Consider the following 21,199-nt stretch of genomic DNA (forward strand, 5'->3'; position numbering starts at 1 on the left):
GAACTCAGGCTGCATTTGACCAAGGCTGGTCAGAGCCAAGCTCAGAGTTTCAATCATTGTTTAATGTCGAGCCAGGCACAATTTATCAACCTAACCTGCCGTCCAGGACTGTTGTGAACTTAAAGGAAGGCCACGTAAGGCATCCTGAGCTTTTTGGAGCATAAAATAGGATATAGAAATGCAACTGAGGAAACAAGCACATCAATCAATATACGTAACTAGTCAGTTAATGAAGACAATGAAGAGCGTGGGAAGGAACAATATAGATGTATAGTCTTTTTAGCATTGGCATTTCCTGCTTTTTCCACAGTGGACACCTTAAATCACAGACTGTTCCAGGGGAAAATGTCCCTTGGAAGCTACGTTTACATGGCACATTAATCCTCAGATGTGAGGGGTTGCTGAAGCTATGATGTAAAGTGTTTCACCAAATCTTGTGGTTCCCAGATTGCAAGTCCCAAGGATATTGTTTAGGAAACTTCTGTTAAGGTGAATGGAGTAGAATTGGTAAAGATTGGAGACACAGAGCACTGGACAGAAAATGGTCCCTGAAACCAAAAATCTGTTGAATTTCTATGGGAACTCTTGGTGCTGTATTTTGAGATGGGGCTTATCTTGAATTTTGACACCATTATGTTCTTGCAGTGGGAGAACAGGATTTGGCCGCTGTTCTTTTAGCTGCTGGACAGAAGCCACCTGCTCTGGAGAGACTGCTCTTGGAGACACTTTAGTTTAATAGGCTGTGGTGTGAATTTCAGATAAAGTTGCTGACATCATGAGTGACTCAGGAAGGTAAGTGTGAGAGATAAACGTTCTATATTTTAATAACTGCCTGACTCAAGAGATAAGTGACAAAATTTCTGGGACCAACTGTATCCAAATGATAGACCAGGCAGTTGTCTGGGGCATTGTGTGATAAGAGGTATCCCCTGTGTATCTGATTCCTCCTTGCTATTTCTGCTGGTAAGATCCACTCTATGAAAGGTAGCCTTGGTTTCTCTCTATAGCGGCATTTCTCAACCTTGGCAACTTTAAGATGAGTGGACGTCAGCTCCCAGAATTCCCCAGCCAGCCAGACTGGCTGGGGAATTCTGGGAGTTGAGTCCACTCATCTTAAAGTTGCCAAGGTTGAGAAACATTGATCTATAGTATCGCAGGAGTTCTCAGTGTGTGCCCCTTTTCCCCAGGAGAAGGGCCAAAGCGAGTGATAAAACACTTTTTGTTTAGTAAAGATTTGGGGTCCAGTGGGAAAAACTCCTAAATGCTATCTGGAGAACTATAGCAGGTTGGGATAGATAAGGGATTTGTTTGTATCACAGACCTTCCCCAATTAACCCAATTTTCAAAGTTGACATGTCAACATTGAACAATGAACTAACTATACTAGGTTTGTACAACACCCTTGGCCAAAATGGAGCTGCCTTTTTTGTAGCTCAGAGCAGCTGTGATCAAGTGAGGTGGACCAGGTACCTCATCAGCAGGTTTATTGTTCCCATAGCCAGATCCAGTGGCTGATATTTACATTAGGGGAGGAGGGGGCCTGACCCCTTTATTATTATTTTTTTTTACATGACCACTGCTGTTTTTCAAAAGCTCTGAAGGGCATGATTCAGCCAAGATCTGATGAAATTAGGGAACGTGGCTCATAGATTCCATTGTTCCCCTCTTCACCTTGTGATCTCTAGATGTATTGGGTTATAAATCGCATCATCCCCAGCTACCATTGTGCTTGGGGTTGATGAGAACTGCAGTACTGTATTCCACCTCTGCAGAGCTCCAGGTGGGAAAAGTTTTATTAAGATCTTCTCTACTCTTTTCCCCAGAACCTGAGCAGGGCTTCCCAGGTACTCACCTCTCTAAGGTAATGCAAAGCTGTAGGATATCCCTCAAGAATCCAAGATAACTTTCCTTGTTAGAAATTTAAGCCACTCTGGCAACCCACATTTCTGCTGAGATGTTAGCAGGATTGAAAACAATTGCTGTAATCTTCATTAGCATCTTCATTGCCCCTTGGTCAGTCCCTGCCATCACCTGTCCATCTTGCTGCAATGCAGTTTTTGATCATCATAACAAACTACCTAAGGAATGGCCACTAACTCAGATCAGAGCAGGCCAAGGGTCAGTGCTCTGCTCTCATTCCAGTAGCCTCTTGGCAAGTCTAGTGACACAACCACCACTATTTCTTCCTCCTTTCTGCATTGATAAATGGGTGTGTGTCATTGGGGCTATTGGTCAAATGGAAGTCTGAAGTTAGGGTTTGAGGGCTGCTGGTTGTGGCAAAAACCATCAGGATGGACGGGTGTAACTTTGCCTGGGTGCCCAATGAGGGTTAAGTAGCATCAATTAGCACTCATTTTAGCATTGCTTTTTGGGATAAATTATGGATTTTGTTGAAATACTGCAAAGGACAGGGCTAATCAGCCTCTGGGATTCTCAGGGAGCCTGGATGCCTAGCAAAGTTTGAGAAGAAGGCAAGAAATTTGGGCTGGAGAAGCTTAGGTTGTCATCTGACATGTGTGTTTTGTCTCCCAGCATATTCGGTGACATTCGCAAACCCAATGCCAGAGCCATCTATGGTGAGTTTGGGAGCATGGGGACATACCAAGAAGATTTCTTTGTGTTGGGATGAAAGTTGAACTGAAAGCTGCTTGGTCTTGCAGCTCCTCCATCCTTAGCAACTTACAGTTCTCTGGTCTCATCAACCACAATGCCCATCTCCTGCTACCATGCTTCACACCTGCCATCCCTCCTCTGGCTCCAAACATGTTATCTTATGTAGGGCTACCAGTTCTGGGCTGCAGAAATCCAGATGACAACGAAGAGATACAGATTTCTGCAGCCCAGGTTGTGTAGGTCTAATTTAATATTCCTTTCTCTCCTTGTCGCCTTCAAGCTTCTGGTTTAATTTTTATTATTATTGTATTTTATTTTGCTCCAGTATCACCTTTCATTTATATTTAGGCTTATCCCTCCTATCTTTCCCTTGCTCTGTTCAATATGGTGACTATTATTTTTTGTTTTTAAAACAAACCCTGGTAATTGCCTGAAAAGTGCTGTATATAAAATGCAAATCAGTTTCTCAGGGTCTGCGACATTTAGTATTAGTTTGTTATACATATTCCCTAACTTTCTGAGCCTGTGGGCAGATCTGGACTTTGGTGAGCAAGACACAGGCATTCTCACGAAGTTATGAACACCTATTTACTAGTTGGAAAAGCTGATGAGGCTGTTCCAACATCTCTTCCAGTCTCCCTGGTCAGGACTCCTTTCTCACTTTGCCTTGATGTTTTTGGTGGGGCCATTTCTGTACAAAGGATTAGACCATGGAATCCATCATATTTTTATAAGAATGTCTTTGGGACCTATGTGAGGTCCATTGATTTATTTTTAATTTTAAAAATCCAAAATGTAACATCAGTAGAGTGTGGAACCTAGAACATGCAAGAGTCAGACCTGTGGGAATTTTGGCATCTGGAGGAATGGAACTGGGGACTCAGGCTATAATATGTGTCTATAAACATGATTTTATGCTGCAATACGTATTATGTACTGATCTTGATGCCTTCTATATATGTGAGGCTACAATTTCCATCATCCCCAGCCATCATGGCTATATCTGGGAAATACTAGATTAGTATCAGCTGATGCTGCCTGCAGTTCACACATCACATCAGTTTTCTTTTAAGAAACCAGTGGTTTCTTGAAGAAGCTATGGGGCATGGTCTGCACATAACCCTAAGCTATAATGAGTGGGTTTGCACATATGCTGAGCCAAAGAAGCCACATTATAGCTTAGGAGTAGGTATAAGCAAGCCATTGTTTATGTTCAGGCATATTTCTATCCTTTTCTCTATTAAAAACATGATTGTGCTGAATTTCTTTAGTGTCTGCTTGTCAAACACTTAACCAACTAATTCAGATCCCTCCAGACCTCCTGCAGATTAAGGGAAAAGTTTTTTAAAAGACACAGTTCCCTTGTTGTATGTATTCCAGTGTTTCTCAACCTTGGCCACTTGAAGATTGTGGACCAACTCCCAGAATTCCCCAGCCAGCCATGCTGGCTGCGGAATTCTGGGAGTTGAAGTCCACTCATCTTAAAGTTGCCACGGTTAAGAAACACTGGTGTATTCCATCTTGTCAAAAGATCACGCCATGGGGAAAAGGGTGAATGTGGGCCACCATCCCATTCACTCAGACTGCCATCTGCTGCTCCAGGTTGGACTGTCAGCACTCCCACAGGGCGACCTTCTTTATCCAAAGGAAAGGGTTTAATATGTAATCTTCAGTGCTCTTTAAACATGTCCACATTAGAATGAGACAGAAATGACACTAACATTTCTATGCTTATTTTGTGTTTCAAGCCAGCATTTCAAATGAGTTCCTCCTCTATGAGGAATAATTTTTTTAAAATTTCTTTCTACAGAACAAAGGAAGAAGTATTCCAACGTCATCATGGCAGATGTGTCCCAGTATGCTGTCCATGTAGGTCTTTCTTCGAGTTTTTGAGTTTAGCTTGTGTTAAAGTGTAGTGAAGAGAGAATTGGGATTTAGAAGGTGCAGGAATCAAAGTACTGTATGGGAGGTGATCTGTGGAGGACTGCTTCTTGGTTAGTGTATATTAGCTGCTAGAATTCCTCCTGAATAATTTTTATGTGTATTGAGATCTCTGGGTGATATCCAATGGGAAATTAATCAGTGCTAACCTTTTATTTCACCTTTAATCACTAGTATTAAAAAAATCCTTTTGAATTGATTATTCTATATTCTACTGTGAATAAAAAATAATAATTGAGGTACTACAATCCTAGCAGATATAGAATTGCCCCTTATATATGTTTGACCTATTCATCTCCTTGATAAGAAATCCTTCTCTGGAGGAATATGAGTTAAAAAATAACTTCAGGTTTTAATCCTACTAATTTACTAACAATTCATAAGGGTAAGATTTGGGGTTTTTTTAAATGATGGGAACCATATTAAATGAAACAGAGGTATCCCATGGGTAAAATGAGGTGCATACATAGCAACCCACATGGCTGGATTCTGACCAGCTATAGCTTCCAAGAAGTCTTCAAGTGCAGTCCCATGTAGAGTGCATTGCAGTCATCCAAACAAGAGGTAACGAAGGCATGAGTGACTGTGAGGAGGGCCTCCTGATCAAGATGAATCTATGCAAACACTCCTGGCTGCCACTTCCTCCTGTCAATTGAAAAGGACCCACAAATTATGCATGAGTTTCACCTAAGGAGATGCAACCTTATCAAGAACTGAAGTTGGAAGATCCTTGGAACTGAAAGGTCCTTGAATCCACAATTGCTCGGCCCTTGCAAGGGTTGCAACTGAGCCTGTTCCTCCCCATCCACACCCTAACAGCCTCTGTGCACCAGGACAAGGTCTTTTTGGCACCACCTGTTCATCTAGGAGTCGAGGTATACAACTGGGCATCATCCACATATTGATGACACCTGACCCCATGCCACTGGATGATATTGACCAACAGCCTTACGTAGATGTTGAATCCAAGTAGCAAGAGAGTCAAGTCTTGAGGAACCCTGCAAAGTAAGGGCCTCGGCTTCAGACTCTCCTGACTCCACCAATACTACCTGGAACCAACTCTAGAGAAAGGAGAACTGCTATAGCATAGTAACGCTTAATTCCCAAGGTCACTGAGAGATCAAGTAGGACCAGTTGAAAATTATCTAATGCTGCTGAGTCCAGGGATGGCTTCTTGAGGAGGGGATGTGCCATTGCCTCCTTCAAGGTATGTGGAACCACCCCCTCACTCAGGAATGAATTTACCACTGCTTGGACCCAGCCACACCTTACTCTTCTGTAGTATTGAAACCAACTAGATCTTGAAACTCAGATACCTTCCTTCCCTTTATGTCAATGTAAAATCTAGGTCAGATACTAAAGTAATGAATACTGTAAACCCAGTGGAACCATAGCATGTTGATGGGGGAAAGGGGAAGGAAAATGAAAGGAAGCAGAAAAATACCCAAGTGAGAACTTAATGAGTTGGTCTATGTTTCACACTGGAAGACCAGAACAAAGGAAATTGTCTTCCCAGGTCTAAAGTAAAACAAAGTTGGGGCCAGATGTGCAGGAGCACATTTGAAGCAAGATTAATAATGATAATTGAGTTGCCATTTAGCCAGTATCTACCGTAAGCATCTAAGGTTGTACACTTCTTCAGTCTTCAAAGGTTGTTTGGAGCACATGGGTTCATGAACGTTCTATCTTTTCAGAGCAATAGGCTGCATTGAGATGTTTCAAACAGGTGTCACATTTGCACTCCCATGTGCACCTTCTAGAGATAGAATCCAAAGCACTGTACAGCACTATTATTTACATCTTGGTCTTGGTAAGATGTTGAAGTTCCCTGGACCATATGGAAGCTGATGAAATAGATGGGTAATGACATTAATGGCATATGATGGATCTGCTTGTGTCTCTCTCATGTCTTTATACTCCAGCATCTGGTGACCTTCTCCATTGGGGAAGAGGACAATTTGACATCTGTGGAGGATGCTGTCAGGAAACTGTGCATCATGGATAGGCAAGGGAAGATCTGGGTTCAGGAGATGTTGCTTCAGGTCAACGGGTCAGCTATCAAGCTCCTTGACATAAATTCAGAGGTGCAGAAACTTACCAAGAGTAGCAATGTTGGGTGGCTAATAAAGATTTAGGGGAAGGTTGGGTGTTACCTATGTCCCAATTCCTCTTCTTTGGAAAGAGTCTATATTAATGTCCATATTAATGATTTACTTTCTCTCCCCTCATAGGAGGAACTGGAGAATTATGGATTGGCAGCAGTGGCTCGTTGTGAGGCTGTCCGACCTGAGTCCCGGTCCCGATCCTTGCTTCTACTCATGTGCCAGGAACCTACTCAGCTCAAACCAGATATCCACTTCTTTGAGAGTGTTCAAATTGAGGTAAAAAAATTGAGCCTATAGATCCATAAAAAATGTTTGGAGAATGATCCTTTGTAATTACTAAATTCTGCTAGCTGCAGAAAATTTACTTGACGCACGGATGGCAACTATTCAGGGTCAGGAGCTGAACTTAACATTTTAATGGAAAGACAAAGTTCATAGTGGGTGGGGCCATGCCACACACAAGGGAGATGCTAAAGAAAATAACTATGTTGATTTTGAGCATCCATTACAGTTTTCAACTGTTTTCTTCCACAAAATGGCAGGACATTCTACTTCTGATGTTTGACAATTGCGTTTGGAGGGGTCTGAGGGTTGTAAACTGGTCCCATATACAGTCCAGAATCCTAAGCTTGCCTGGCCCTGATCTAAAACATGGGGATTTGGGACAGATTTGGGACAGGGGGAGAGTTCTCAACAAGATTTTGATCTGATTTCTCCCCTACTTTGCAGGCAGAATGGATCCGGCAAGACATTAATAGTGCTCTGCTGGATTTCAAGTCAGGAGGAAACGCCCAGCGTAAAGAAGCCTTAAGGTACGTGCATAGCCGAAGACCCATGTCTGTGATGGGATGGCTTCAAAGGGTTACGAGGGCTAAAGTTCACATTACTCATAAACAGCAAGTCAAGTCTGTGGATTTCTTCAAGAAACTGCTGCAAGAAAAGTTGATTCTCAGCAGAACAGTGTGGGTGGGTGGAGGCCCTGTAACATTTTCCTTGCCAGCTGCTTTTCCAATGTAGATTTCTTTCTGGAGCTGCAGCTCCTCTACAAGTCTGCCCCCCACCATCTCCGCCATACAACTTGGACTCGGAGAGGATTAAGCAACATTCACGTACTACGCCTCTGCTGAAAACTGCCCCTTTTCATGCCAGTTTACCAAAGTCCAAAGCCAGAAGCTGATGCTTCTTAAACCCACTTGGGTGGGTTTGTGACTTTGTGTTTCCTCCTGGGGTAGGATTGGCTAGCTACCTGGACTAGCCTTGCCTTTTTTCTTTTTACAGCAGCTTGCCATTGCAGAGTTTGAGATAAACAAACTCAGGATATTTTATCATGTTACCTTTGTGCCAAGAAAAGCTTCATTTGCTACATTTCTGACTGACAGGCTGCTGTAGAAGACATGGAAATGCATTGATTTGGAAAAACATTAACTTATCTTCCTGGAATTGCAGGAGAGAGGATTCTTATGTTGCTGTCTGAATGGTGTGGAACATGATATAAATCAGAAGTCAACTTGTCCCCCTAGAGCTGAATGTGACCCCAGAATTACTTTTGAGCACTGTTCCCCCAAACAACGGATTGGTTGCCCACTGTTTTGATCAAGAAGAACTTGAATACAAAGACCCCCACTCAAGATCTAGGGGGAAAAAAATCCCACCCCTACTTACATAGTCTGATCCATGTTGCAATATTGCCCCACTCCCTGTGTTCCTCAGCTCCCTTCAACACATTATGCTTGATCCTCAGCCAACAGAATATTGCTTGCCTCCAGCCTGGAAGATTATATAGACCAAAAGTAGGATAGGAAGGAGGTTCCATTGTCCAATGGGGTACCAGTCCTTCCCTTTTGATCCCCAACTCTTTCTATGTTTCTCACTTACAGAGCTGCCCAAAGCATGCTTGGTAACCAGGCTGAAAAGGCTCACGAGATCCTCTTTCAGCCTCCCAGGCAGGTTCCTTCTAGGACAAAGATCATTGCACCAGAGCAAAGAGAGGATGGTAAGAACCTTGGAGACTAAGCCTCACAACCTTTTATAGAGGAGGACATTTGGAGAAGAATTATAACTCTTTGGTAAAACATATGCTGTCCGTGCAGAAGGTCTTTAAGGCCACTTTCGGGCATTTCCAGTTGAGTGGATTTTGCCCCAAAAGGTCAATGCTGCTTAGAAGAGACACTATGGTTCTGACATAGCACAAAGGAGTTTCCTAGCTTCATATATGAGTTGATTTTAGTGGGGCCTCCTTCTAGGAAAGTTTGCAAGAAGTCATGTTGCATCTCTGTATATCTCACTTTCTGCTTGAGTTGCAGGGAACAACCCAGGAATCTTTCCCAACAAGAGCTCTTCAGCCACAAATAAGCCTGTCTAACTCTTCCTCGGGTCCCATTGCAATTTGTCTGACTTTCTTCTTTTCTCTGACTAACATAAGCATGATGTGCAAGATATTTTGCTTTAAAAATAATCGCCCCCCCCCCCCCAAGAGCCAGAAATGTTGGCCTCATTCTTCAGGCTCATCACCATAGCACTGCTATATAGCCTAGTCATCAGAGACCCAAGACAAGGCGAGTGAGGTTCCTCATATCCCCATATGGTTGTCCAGCAACAGAGGAACAGAAGAAGCCACAGCTGCATCTTTTTTTCCTGCCACCAGGTTCTTCGAGACTGAGCCATCTTCTTTGGGTCACAGCCTCGCACTAGTGTCCTAAACTCTTCATTTTTTCCCTCTTTCCAGTCATCTTTCCAGGAGACCTTGATCCGGCCCTCATCCGTATAGAGCAAGAAGTGGTGAGTTAAATGGGAAAATCCATTGCTTTTTGTTTCAGTATAAATGAGATTTGGGGCAGGGGATGGGGAGGCAGAGATGGATGGGTAAAAGCAAATGTCTGTCGGGGCCAGGTTCAAAGCTTTCTCTTGGGCCACATTTGCACATTCCCTGGAGGACTAAAGCCCTTTCTTCTCTGACACACTCAACACCGTTGATATACCAGGCCGTATTTTTAACCCTATAGAATACCTTTGATCCAATATATCAGGGATGGTATTGCTTAAGCATTACATATTTCAAGAAGAAAGTTGGGGAAAGGTGCTAGTGTGCTATTGAAGTAGTCTGCTGTGGCAGCTTCTTCAACTATCCACAGCTGGGTAATTGGCATCTTCACTAGGACCAGCCATAATAGCCTACAGGAGCATACAAGCCTTTAAGTTCCCTTCCATTTCCTCCTTACAACAATCCTGTGAAGTAGCCCAGCTTTGGAGAGGCTGAGAACATCCAAGGAGACCTAAGATTTGCTTGGAGAGTGGGGGAAGAGTATGACATATCAATACATTAGCATTTTTGTTAATTTCACGGGCTGTTATTTTCAGGGGAAAAGGATAATCATCTCTTTACAAACGAAACAAAAGTAGACATTAAGTGCATAGTCTGAGATGAGTTCCACCCTCTGTCGCTTGGTCATGCATCTCTTTGTTTGAAGCTGGATTTTCCAAGCTATGGCCAATCCCCACTTCTCTTAGCCTCCTTATTTGGGGAATTTGTATCCTTAGCTTTAACAGTCCTAGCACCGATCACCTGTTGGCGAGGGCCATTCTAAATTCCATTCAGATCTAGCTTCTCCTTCTCCTTCCTTCTTAGTTAGGCTCTTGTAACGGCAGGAACAACGACAACAAGAAGAAAAACCAACCAGAACATTGCCCGTGTATCTGAGGATTGTCTTTTCGTAAACACAGAGTAAATGAATCACCCATCCCCCAGATCTGAGTTTGCTTAAATCTGAAGAGTTTCACAGAATAACATAGCCTTACTTCTGAAATTATATGTAAAGAGTTTCACCGTAGTCTGTATTGCAAAATTATTTATCTGTTTTTCTTTACTGGGGCTTATAGGCCACTCCAATTCGAAATGACTCTCTAGTATACAGTAACAGGTTTCAAAACATAATGTGCTGTAACAATGAGACTAGCAATCACAGTACAGCAACCAGCAAGTGCCCCTACTCCAGGAAGGGCCAAATTCACATCATTTCCCAAAGACCCTTCAGAAAAGCCATGTTCTCATGTCACTTGTTCCTTGCACAGTACAAAAAAACCCCTGTTCTTTCTCCTGATGGCCTGTGTGCCTGTGGCAGGAACTGCTGAACCGGATTTTTGATGATGTGGAAGTCTTTGTGGGAAAGCTGCAGAAATGTGCCGAAGCTTTCCGTGTCCTGGATCAACGCAGGCGCTCCCCGAGAGGGCGTCATCGAGAACCAGGAGGTGAGACCGTTGGCTAGGAAATGCAGAAGGCTGCTAGAGAAACATGAAATGCTTCTAAAGTCTGTCCCAATCAGAATCTTTCTGTGAGTTCAATTTCCATTTCCAGAATGATTCTAGAATTTATCAGAATCCACAACATTCCACTATGGCTTTGAAACTTTTCCCTACCATAATAGGCTTCTGAAATGGGCCTCCTGTCAACTTCAGAAATGCCTCCTCTACTGGCATTATTCTTTTTGCACAAATCAAATGAGCTTCTCTGACAATAAGATTTTAGAGCCACTGGAGGACGGATCCAAGGCCTATAAACATAATTAGACTGCTATAATGGACAGTTATTACTGCATCGGTATGGTTGAGCTGCTCTGTGGAGAAGATCTCTAGAACCATGGATCCTGATCTTCTCAATCCCAAAAAAAAAAGGATTTGAGACTTGGTGGTGGGAGTTCATCAGCCCCAAACAACAGGGGCAGGAAAAGTTTCATTGCTTCTTTCTTTACCACATCCGTAGAGGGACTCTTAACAATCAGAGCAAAACCCCCATCCCAAGAGGAGTTTGAAGACACTCTGTGCAAGATCAAATATTCCTTTAGCCTTCTGGTGAGTTCTGTGTATTTTTTTTTTCTCCCAAGGAAATGGAAGGTGTCTCGTTGGTTTATGCTTACAACTAAATTATACTTTCTTTTCCACCACCCAGGCAAGACTGAAACCTAACATCAGTTGCCCTACTTCAGAGGAGCTAATATGTATTCTTTTCAAACCCTTGAAGATGGTAAGTGCTGAATTAAAGAAGAGGAGGAGATGTGGTATCAGGTAGCTGAATTAGTAGTAGTGTGTTTCTCAATCTTGCAACTCCCAAATGTATGCACTTCAACTTCCAGAATTCTCCAACCTACATGGACATCACTTAGAATTCTGGGAGTAGCCAAGATTGGGAAACAATGGATTTGTAGATCGACAAAGGGATTGTAGAAGCAGTAGAATTATATGGAATTGTGGTTGAGGGGCTATATTATTTAGGTGGCAAATGTGAAACTGTAATCCATAGGAGTAGGGGAGAATTCCTGCACAGCAAAAAATAAGAAGGCTAATACAGGACACTTCCCCTTGACTTGTGTTAGAAGGTTGGGGCATGTAGACACTTGCTTGATTTCTGAACCCAAGGACTTCTCTTTTTAATAAAATACTTTGTGCTTCAGTTTCATTACTTGCAGAGCTGTGTAATGTAATCCGTGAAAAACTGTGTCACGTGGTTCTGCTGCATGTATCAATGATTCCAAGATGAGTGTATTTATAAATTTCCCTGGGAAAAGATGGGGCCTCCAGGAAAACAGATGGTCTGGATTCTGATTCTCATATCCCATTTCAGATCGTGGAGGCTTCTGGAGGGGTGGCATTTGCTTCTGGATTGCGCAGTCCCATGATGACTCTAGAGGCAGTGACTCTGATGCGGGGCTGCTTGGGGGAACAGGAAACAGAACTGTGGCACTCTCTGGGGGATAACTGGACTAAGCCAAGGTAAGGGGATTAGGGTTTGTTTTCCCTTGTTGTTATCTTTGCCTTCTTAATTTTTTTCATGGAATGTGGATTAATCCTTTCACTTCCCCTTCTTTCTTGTGCAACCTTCTAAATACTACAGGTTTCCTTGTTTTCCCTCCCTTTCATGAGGCTCTGGGTTATTTAATTTTGGTGAAATAGCCCCCTCTGCCTCTCAACTGAAGTGATGTCACAGATGATCTGGACCCAGCAACCAATTACTGAACAAGTGATTGGAAAGTTTGGAATATGAATGCCAAAATCTTCTCAAAGATGTTGAGAACATTCTGGTGGATTAGACCAACTCATTTATGACACAATGTGGTGGGCTTCTTGTAGATTGGTTGATGCCAGTTGCCTGAGTGGTTTAGTTAACTTGCAGTGATGAAAAATTTTATGACTTTGGCTCTTTTCTTCCAATTCATATTTCATTTTATTCCTGTTATTTGCTTTGTCCATCAAGAGTGGGTTTCCCCAGGGACTATGCAGGTCCCTACAACCTAATCTTCTGCAGTGGCTGGGAGCCTCCTGCCCTGGATGCTTTTGGGAAGCCTTGGGAAGACCCAGTGGAGATGCAACACAGACATGAAGAACGCCGCACCCAGGTGAGTGTTGAGATGAGAAGCAGGTAAGGGAAATGAATGTAGACTTGCATTCTGAGCAAGATAATGAATATAAAAACCCAGCTACTTAGGACAGTTGAAGAAGTGGATTATCTTTGCCTGCATTATATGTTGCATGTTTTGATTGATTACGTGGCATCAGGATAGATTTTTTTCTAGGAGGATCAGTCCCCAACCTGGTCTTTCAGGTGTTCCAATAGCATACCCATTGCCACTGTAACTGAGTCCATCCACCTTGCTGCTGGTCGTCCTCTTCTTCTCTTTCCTTTTCCCTTTCCCAACATTATGGACTTTGGTGTATCTATTTTCCTGAATTTCGAACAAGAGGTCATTGTTGTGCATTTTGATCTTTCAGGCAGCCCGTTTCTTCAGTACCAATTGTCTGAAGTAATGTTGTAATGGATCTGTTGGTTTTGCTTGTGGAATCTTTTTCAGACAAGCTACTTTCATTTTATTTGCACCAATTGATGACTTCAGAGGTTAAATTAGCACAAAGGCTTCCATAGATGTGGCTACTTATTAAATTTGTGTGTCATCCATGTACCCTCCTTGCCCCAGCTCTAAGATGGGCTGCTTACTATTTGAGGAAGACATATTCAAACAACAGAGTCTCCATCTCAGAACCAGAAGCTGGAACAAAGAGATCCAGCAGGAAAGTAGTGTTTTCCAGGATGAAGTGGAACAAAAACTTCAATGCATCTGTGTTGCATGGAGGAGGGACCTGAAGGAGGCTGGTGAACTGCAGGGCTCCAGCTACAGAACTGTCCTACCCCCTCCAATCTGGCACCCTTATGCTTTGGCTGCTGGAGAAAACAGAGCCTAAGATACCTCCATAAGCCCTCCCTGGCCCATGGTCTAACATGTTTATTTTTTATCTATTTATTTAAATTTATAAGGTTGCCCAACTCCATGATGACTTTTGGCTTATAATAATAAAAAGAGTACAAAAACCAAACATCTTGCCCCCAGAGGTGAGACAGGGCCCCTCACTCCAGGCCTTTCAGAGGGATTTGAAGACTTGGCTCTGCCATCTGGCCTGGGGCGGGGAGGGAGGATGTCAGAAATGGGGTTGGCTGGCCCCTTAGCGGCCTGGTTCAGCCTCTATCGGCCTCTTGGATTTTTTAGCCTTTTTATCTTTGTAAATGTGGTTTTTTATAACTTTTAATTAGGTATTTCTGATTTTAGTTTGTTGTAAGCCGCCCAGAGTCCCCCACTGTGGGAAGATGGGCGGGGACAAGTCTAATCAATCAGTCAATCAATCAATCAAAGGAGAACACTCCTCTGCATATCTGGAAGAAAAAAAAATCCAGCTCAACAGACATAATCCTATAAAAAATTGCCACCCACCCTAACCCAAGCCCAAGGTCATGATCGAATGACCGGTTAAAGGAAGGCAGGGTAGGAGCCATAGAATCTCTGGAGCGATGCTATCCCAGAGGGCGTGTTGTGACAGAGAAGGCCTACTTCCGGAGTCCCATCAGATGACACTGCTTAATTATGAGGACCCAGCACATGCCAACTTAACTTCCCCTGTTTATTATGTCTTTAAACTCAGAATCATCTGGTTGGATGAGGCCAAAGGTTCACGTAGGCAGCATAGGCTTTCTCCGTGGCCAATCGTATGCTTCTAGGAAGAGTACATGTTCATCAGGGTGCCCATCTTTCCAGAAAAGGGATGGAGCTATAGGGAGAATGCTTCAGGAAGAGGGCATGATGGTACGTGGGAATATCTTTGGGAGACAGGAGAAGATCCACAGCCTAGGCAATGGATCTCAAGTCATTCCCACATACCATTGCAGAGGGCTTGAGGAAGTAGCTTTGTAACTAGTTATGTCCCTCATGATAACAATTTGTCCCTCATGCTAACAATTTTATAAGCAGACACGTCCTCCCATTTTGAAAGAGTAGCCACAACACATTCTTAAAAAAATTAAGTTTTTTTCCAGCCTGAATAAGTGGGGTTCTATTTAGCACTTAAAAACTAGTTCCAATTATAGTCAGTATAATTCCTGTCCATGAACTGGAGGGACTATTTGGGAAAGAGAGTGCCCTGAGATGGAATTAAACTAACTTTACTGTTTCTCTATCCCTCCCTCTTTCTCTCTGTTGCAGCAATCGGCTCCCACAATTGCAGCCAACGGGTAAGATATTGTCAAGGGTTTTGAGAACGAATTAGTTATTTGGGGACCATAAATGGGGATCTTTGGAAGAGAGGATTTAAAGAAAAATTTAAAAGGAAGGTTGGAAAAGATGAGGATTTTAATGAATAGAGTGGGATTGGCTATAGAAATGCCCCAAACTCTTCCACTCCTGCACCCCTACACAGGTACTCATACAGACATATTACCACATGTAAAGCATACAGTTTCAAAATGTGGTTTAACATCCAAAGCAATGGCATCAAAAAATGTCATGGTGGCCGTGATTGCATGATCAAAACTCTGCCCCTTTATTACAGGTAATCTTCATTTAGCAAGTGCCTTGTTTAGTGACCATTCACTGTTATGACAGTGATGAAAAAGTAACTTTATGACCAATCCTCGCATTTATGACCTTTGCAGGTCTGTAAAGCAAAGGAAAGCTGAAGTAAGATCATAAGCACGATTGCGGTTTCACTCAGCAACCACTTCACTTAAAGAGTTGCTGGTCCCAATTGTGGTCACTGAACAAGGACTACCTGTACATGTGTTGCACATAAAAAGGAGCAGAGCTTTGATTGGGCATCTGCAGTTGTCATCATGGCTTTTCTGACCACCCCTGCAGATGTCCCTGATCTGAAGAGGGACATCTAAGATGCAGGGACTCTCAAACAGCTGTATAGGCATGCCATAATGCTACAATTATATGAATCCAAACATTGGTCATTCTAGACCAGCACTGTGTGAGTTGCAGCAGTCCAGAATCATAGGAAAAAAAGGTCTTTCCTAATTCTGTTGCATGAAATCTTTTAAAGAGGAAGTAAAAGACATTGAATATTTGGACCTGCAGAATATGTGTGGGGTTGAAGAGTGAAGATCTTTTCTGCTTTATAAGGTGAAGAAGTTCCCAATTCTGGCTTCTTCACTCATGGGCATCATCCGTAGTACAACCACCATTGTAGCATTAAATGAAACTCAATCTGAATCGAGAAGGAGTCTGTCTTGCTGAAGCCATGGTTCCAGCCCCTTCCCTGACCCCAGTGGGAAGGGAACCTTCAAAGAGAGATGAAGGGGTGGGTGTGCAACGGTTGAGTGGGTGGGGGTTAACACTTTAGAAGAGTGCAGTATGGAAGGATTTTTCATGGGCCCTTTGGAGGGTGGTGATGACCTTGGATAAATTGGGTAAAGCATTTGAACATTTGGAAGGTTTTCCCAGATTGAAGATCTTGGATCGTTTGTTTAAGCAATTCTACATTGCTTTTTTCCCCTCCTTCTTCTAAAAATCTTTTTTTTCCTATTTTTCTCTTTCTCTCTGTTTTTGCCCTGGGAGCAGCTGGGTCCGGTGGTAGACAGGAAAGCCAAGGATAGGAACTAGATAGGGAGGTGGTGGTAGGGTGCTCAGAAGTTTAGCATAGGGCAGGTGATGGTGTGTTGCAATTACTAACTGCAGGTTCTTGCCAGGGTGAGGGGTGCTTTCAGTGATCAGCAACCATTAGATGCTGAGTAAGGACTTCAAATTATTGTCCTGAATCTGAATGTACAAGTATTGGTGGCTAGGAATCTAATTGGCCCACCCTGCCTTCAAAGAATGAGGGCCTCTGAACACAGAATGTGATGACTGACATAAGATTCCCCATCGAGACTTCTGTATTTCAGTCCTGTTTCAATTCTCTGTCCTCTTTGAAGAAATACTTTAATTATCTATTTATTATTGGGTATTAAGAAATCATTGAGAAGTAGCCAGGATGGAGATTTCTGGCATAGGTTCCAGGACTTGTAAATAAATTCATTTCTCCGAATATGTCAGGAATCTTGATTCTTGCCAAGATCAAAAAGAACTAAAATATTCTGGCATGTCAATCTTCAGTCAAATTATTTACATTTAATCTGTTCTGTAGTGCTTTGAATTGGGCTATGCTGAGAAAAAATGTATTACAAATGCTATTTTAACTATCTCTCAAACAGTCCTAAGAATTATACCATGAGGACGGTACCGAGGATTGGTTTACTAGGGAAACGGGATAACTGTTAAAATTAGTTTTTAGAGTTTGTAGCATAGATAAGCTCATAATGATTTACTCTTTAGAGCTAAGAATAAGTAAACTAACAAAAGAGAGCTGTACCAACAGTAGAGGCCTGGAATTAAACTAGATAAGCACTCAATACAGTTTCCTTCCTATACAGGCACACATTCATACATTTTTATTAACTTATTCATATGCACGCACATGCGGATATGAGGAAGTACCTAATAATCAGGTTATAATGTGGCAAGGAGGGAGGGGAATCTCTCATAGTTCTCAAAATAAATTAAAATCAGATGACTCTTTTGTAGTTGAACTAAAAATTCTGGATTTGACCAGCACTGCCTGAGTGCAAAGATAAAACTAGACTAAGGTCTCAGTGTGTCACTGAAATAATCCTTCCTAGTCTCCCTCTTTTTATTGCTTAGAATAATTTCCACAACTATTTATACCCAGAAGCCTATGGAGGCAAGTCATAGAAACCAGAGGATTGTGGTTTTTTACAACTTGGAAAATGAGCTAAAGCACATCCATGCTAAATATAAACAAGGTTAAGGCCAATGTCATGGTTTTTCCAAAAGATAACTGGAAAACATAGTACCACAGAATTGGAGAAAATGCTTGGTTAGAGTCTTGGCCACATAATGTGTTTGCCATGTGGCAGAACTCTGCAGAACTCTGGAGTTATGTTAAGGAGGAAAGGAAGAGGAAGCAGTTAGTAAAGATGAACTGCTGTAAGGAGACACAATGACTGTTTTGCCTTATAGCAGCTCATTTTTATTGCTGTGCTTAACTGCCAGGGGAAATTAGCAGATAAAAGGAGAGAAGAACCACAGGAGAGGGGGAAGACACTCAGCAGTTTCTCCTCCATTAAATGTGTGTGTGTGTGCACATGTGCACACGCATACATGTTGTATGTTGGGAATGGACCCCTCTCAGAAATTGAGCGTAACAGATAGCTGATCTCTTCAAACCGGATACAAAAGGATCACACAGGGTTCACACAAATGCCCATCTGCCCATATATTTATACTGTAATTTGCCCATCCTTTTTCAAAGTTGAGTGGATCACAAAACAGGGCATTTTTGCAAAGCTTTCAAATATTTCTGCATTAGGGTTCATGCTTCATAACTTAATTGATATCAGTTTCTAGAATGTCCACAACATATGCCTTACAGCAGGGTTTCTCAAACTTGGCAACTTTAAGATAAATGGACTTCAACACCCAGAATTCCCCAGTCACCATGGCTGGCTGGGGAATTCTGGGCATTGAAGTCCACTCATCTTAAAGTTGCTAAGGTTGAGAAACACTGCCTTACAGTCTCAAAAAAAAAAAAAAAAAGTAGGGGTGGGATTAGAAAGGCTGAGCACAGTTATGAAACTGGAGACTGCAGATTACACCTAGTAAACATAGCAAAATTTCCAGTTATTTTGCAAAGAATATAAAGTAAGAAAAGGATAAAGCAGTTCTTCTTTTAAGCGAATACCCTAATTATGCAGTTTCGTTTGGTTCAACTCTTATGGAAGTAAGGCCCACTTGACTCCCTCTCACAGTTGGTGAGGATGAGAGCCAGTGTGGTGTAATGGCTAAGATATTGGACTGGAATTGGAGAGGCCAGGTTTTAGTCTAAATTCAGCCCTGCAAGTTAACTGGCTGAATTTGGGCCAGGTGATTTCTCAACCCAACCATCCTCTTCAGGTTGTTGCTGTGACAGGAAGAAGCACTTTGTACACTGTCTTCAGCTACTCTATGAAAGGTGGGATATACATCTAATAAAGTAGCTCCAAAAGAATTCTGGAATACCCCCACATGCCTTCATTGAACAAGAACCCATTCTAAAATGGGCATTTGAAGGACAGAGCAGATGTATTTATTTATTAAGATTCCATCCCACCTTTAATATAGGAGCTCCACACAGCATAAACAGTGTTTCCTCTTCCCATTTTCCCCCACAACAACAAATATAGGAGGAAGGTTTGGCTGGGAGTGAATTACTGGCTGAAAATCACCTAGTGAGCTTCCATGATTGAAAGTAGAGTAGAGTAGGGTCTCTTCACTCCAAGTCCAATGGCTTTACTACTACCCCATGCTGGCTGTGATGCATGTCACCTTCTCAATAGTCCTGAAAACTTACATGTTCTCCTTTGTGTTAATGTGAACATGGCCATAATAAAAAGCACACTCTGATATTGGCCAAGCTATACTCTAATTCTTTTGCAGTCAAACGGCATGCAGTAAGTTCGTAATGTACAAGAGCAGAGAACAAAAGAACAAAGCAATAGCATAAGTAGCAGTTCAAGAGAGCGTAATGAACTTTTCATCCCTTGGAGACCCACGGGGAGACAGGGACTTGACAGGAAACCAACAAACAAAAGACCAAGTCCAGCCCTTTCCCTGGATGGAAGGAGAGAGGAAGGAGACTTAGGCTTCCCGAGATGTCCAGAAGAGCATCAAGTCTTGGGAGCCCAGATTATCTTAAAAGGAAATGGAATATGTTCAAGCTGAACAAGAAAGGTATCAAGCAGGAATTCGGTCCTTTTCTTCTCTGCTGACCTCTTATTTGGATGGACAGCCAAGAAGAATCTGATGCATGAGAGCAAAGTGATAAAGGGGGTTCAGCTCTGAATGCAGGATGAAGATTGGAGGAGAGGCAGACAGACGTGCGAATGTCACAGAAGGCAAGAGCTAGGGGCCAGGTGCTTTGGTGGTGGGCACAGAAGGGAAATGTAACAGGATGAAAAGAAGAGGACAGCGGCTTAAAGAAAGATGGCGCCCAGAAGAGAACCAAGAGGGGGACAGTAGGCAGCCAGTGAAGGTAGGATTGGGGTGGGGTGGGGATTGGGTGGCTCCTTTTCTTTCTCTTCTTGAATTCCTATCCTTCTCAGAACCAGTTTGCGAGATATGTGTCCCAGCCAGTCCAGCTCTGAGCCTCATAAAATCTAGCTGGAAGAAGGATTGCAGATAGATGGTCAGGGTCTCTCTTGTAGGAAATGCCATCTGTTAGAAGAAAGAGGCAACTAGTGTAAGCCAATATCTCATTTTGCCCTTTCCTGGTCATTATCCAAATCCTTCCTTTCATATCATTTTTTTCTGTTCTGTAATTGGGCAATCCTTGTGAATCTGAGCATGGCCACAGTTGGTTACTTTGCTATTGTGATGTGCTAATTGATGATAAAACCTAGCCATCTTACCATCTTCTCTCTCGTGGCCCCCCTCTTTATTGGCAGAATGCATCAAAGTCGGGCTGACCAGCATATATGAAACAAAACCTACATAAAACTAGAGCTGTCTAGAGTTGAAATGAAGGTAGTTAATCAATCTGTTTAAGATTAGTTACATGACTTAAATTTAAATGAATTTGCATGATGCCCAAACCCAATATCAATGCCAATTTAAGATATTGAAGGAAGTGCTGGATATTTATGTTCAATAAACAGAAGTTACCACTATTAACTCTGTATTGGGAAGTTACCCTTTCATTCCTTATTGTACTTACACATCCAGATTAAAATTACATGAAAGAAATAGTGGTTCACAACTCACTAACCCTCAACTATTAACTAGATTAACCCTTCTTTATTAACCCTCAACATTTAAAATGTTTAGCAGCTTAATTAGTTGATGACACAACGGTTGCCACTCGTGTCATCCCATTGACCAAACTTCTTCTGCTCGCTTCTGTATTTCATCCTTGTCTTTGCTGCAATGTAGACCAAGCTCTACTGAAATTTTCAGAACTTCTGGGCCTTTAATTAGAAGTTTTCTTCTTTTGGGTTCCCTTTAATCGGTCAACTTTGTTACCTGCCGAGAGAGAAGTAGCTAGACTTTTTATTACTGTTTTTCACTCTTTGTATTTTTCTTGTTCGGCAGCATGGTTTCACAATGTTAAAAAGATGCACTGTTTTAATTCTGCTGACAGTTATAGAAGAACAGAAATCTTAATGTGGAAACAACAATTGTTTTAGTCAATTA

The 21,199-nt window shown here is 42.3% G+C and overlaps 1 protein-coding gene across 1 annotated transcript in view; it reads left to right on the forward strand.

Moving 5' to 3' along the window:
- EPS8L1 (EPS8 signaling adaptor L1) overlaps positions 1 to 21,199 on the forward strand; it is a 33,604-nt gene that overhangs the window by 4,577 nt on the left and 7,828 nt on the right. The window contains exons 2-15 of the mRNA XM_007430990.3: positions 646 to 792; positions 2,533 to 2,576; positions 4,424 to 4,482; positions 6,477 to 6,638; positions 6,786 to 6,935; positions 7,389 to 7,471; positions 8,537 to 8,652; positions 9,385 to 9,437; positions 10,778 to 10,904; positions 11,416 to 11,504; positions 11,602 to 11,676; positions 12,274 to 12,422; positions 12,904 to 13,045; positions 15,176 to 15,204. Of these exons, the coding sequence (XP_007431052.1) occupies positions 776 to 792; positions 2,533 to 2,576; positions 4,424 to 4,482; positions 6,477 to 6,638; positions 6,786 to 6,935; positions 7,389 to 7,471; positions 8,537 to 8,652; positions 9,385 to 9,437; positions 10,778 to 10,904; positions 11,416 to 11,504; positions 11,602 to 11,676; positions 12,274 to 12,422; positions 12,904 to 13,045; positions 15,176 to 15,204 (1,295 nt within the window). The 5' untranslated portion in view covers positions 646 to 775. The remainder of the gene's footprint in view (positions 1 to 645; positions 793 to 2,532; positions 2,577 to 4,423; positions 4,483 to 6,476; positions 6,639 to 6,785; positions 6,936 to 7,388; positions 7,472 to 8,536; positions 8,653 to 9,384; positions 9,438 to 10,777; positions 10,905 to 11,415; positions 11,505 to 11,601; positions 11,677 to 12,273; positions 12,423 to 12,903; positions 13,046 to 15,175; positions 15,205 to 21,199) is intronic.

This window comes from Python bivittatus, unplaced genomic scaffold (genome assembly GCF_059951505.1).
Source record: "Python bivittatus isolate LINGU-HERP-01145 unplaced genomic scaffold, Pbiv_v1 ctg000440_np1212, whole genome shotgun sequence".
Classification (NCBI taxonomy): domain Eukaryota; kingdom Metazoa; phylum Chordata; class Lepidosauria; order Squamata; family Pythonidae; genus Python; species Python bivittatus.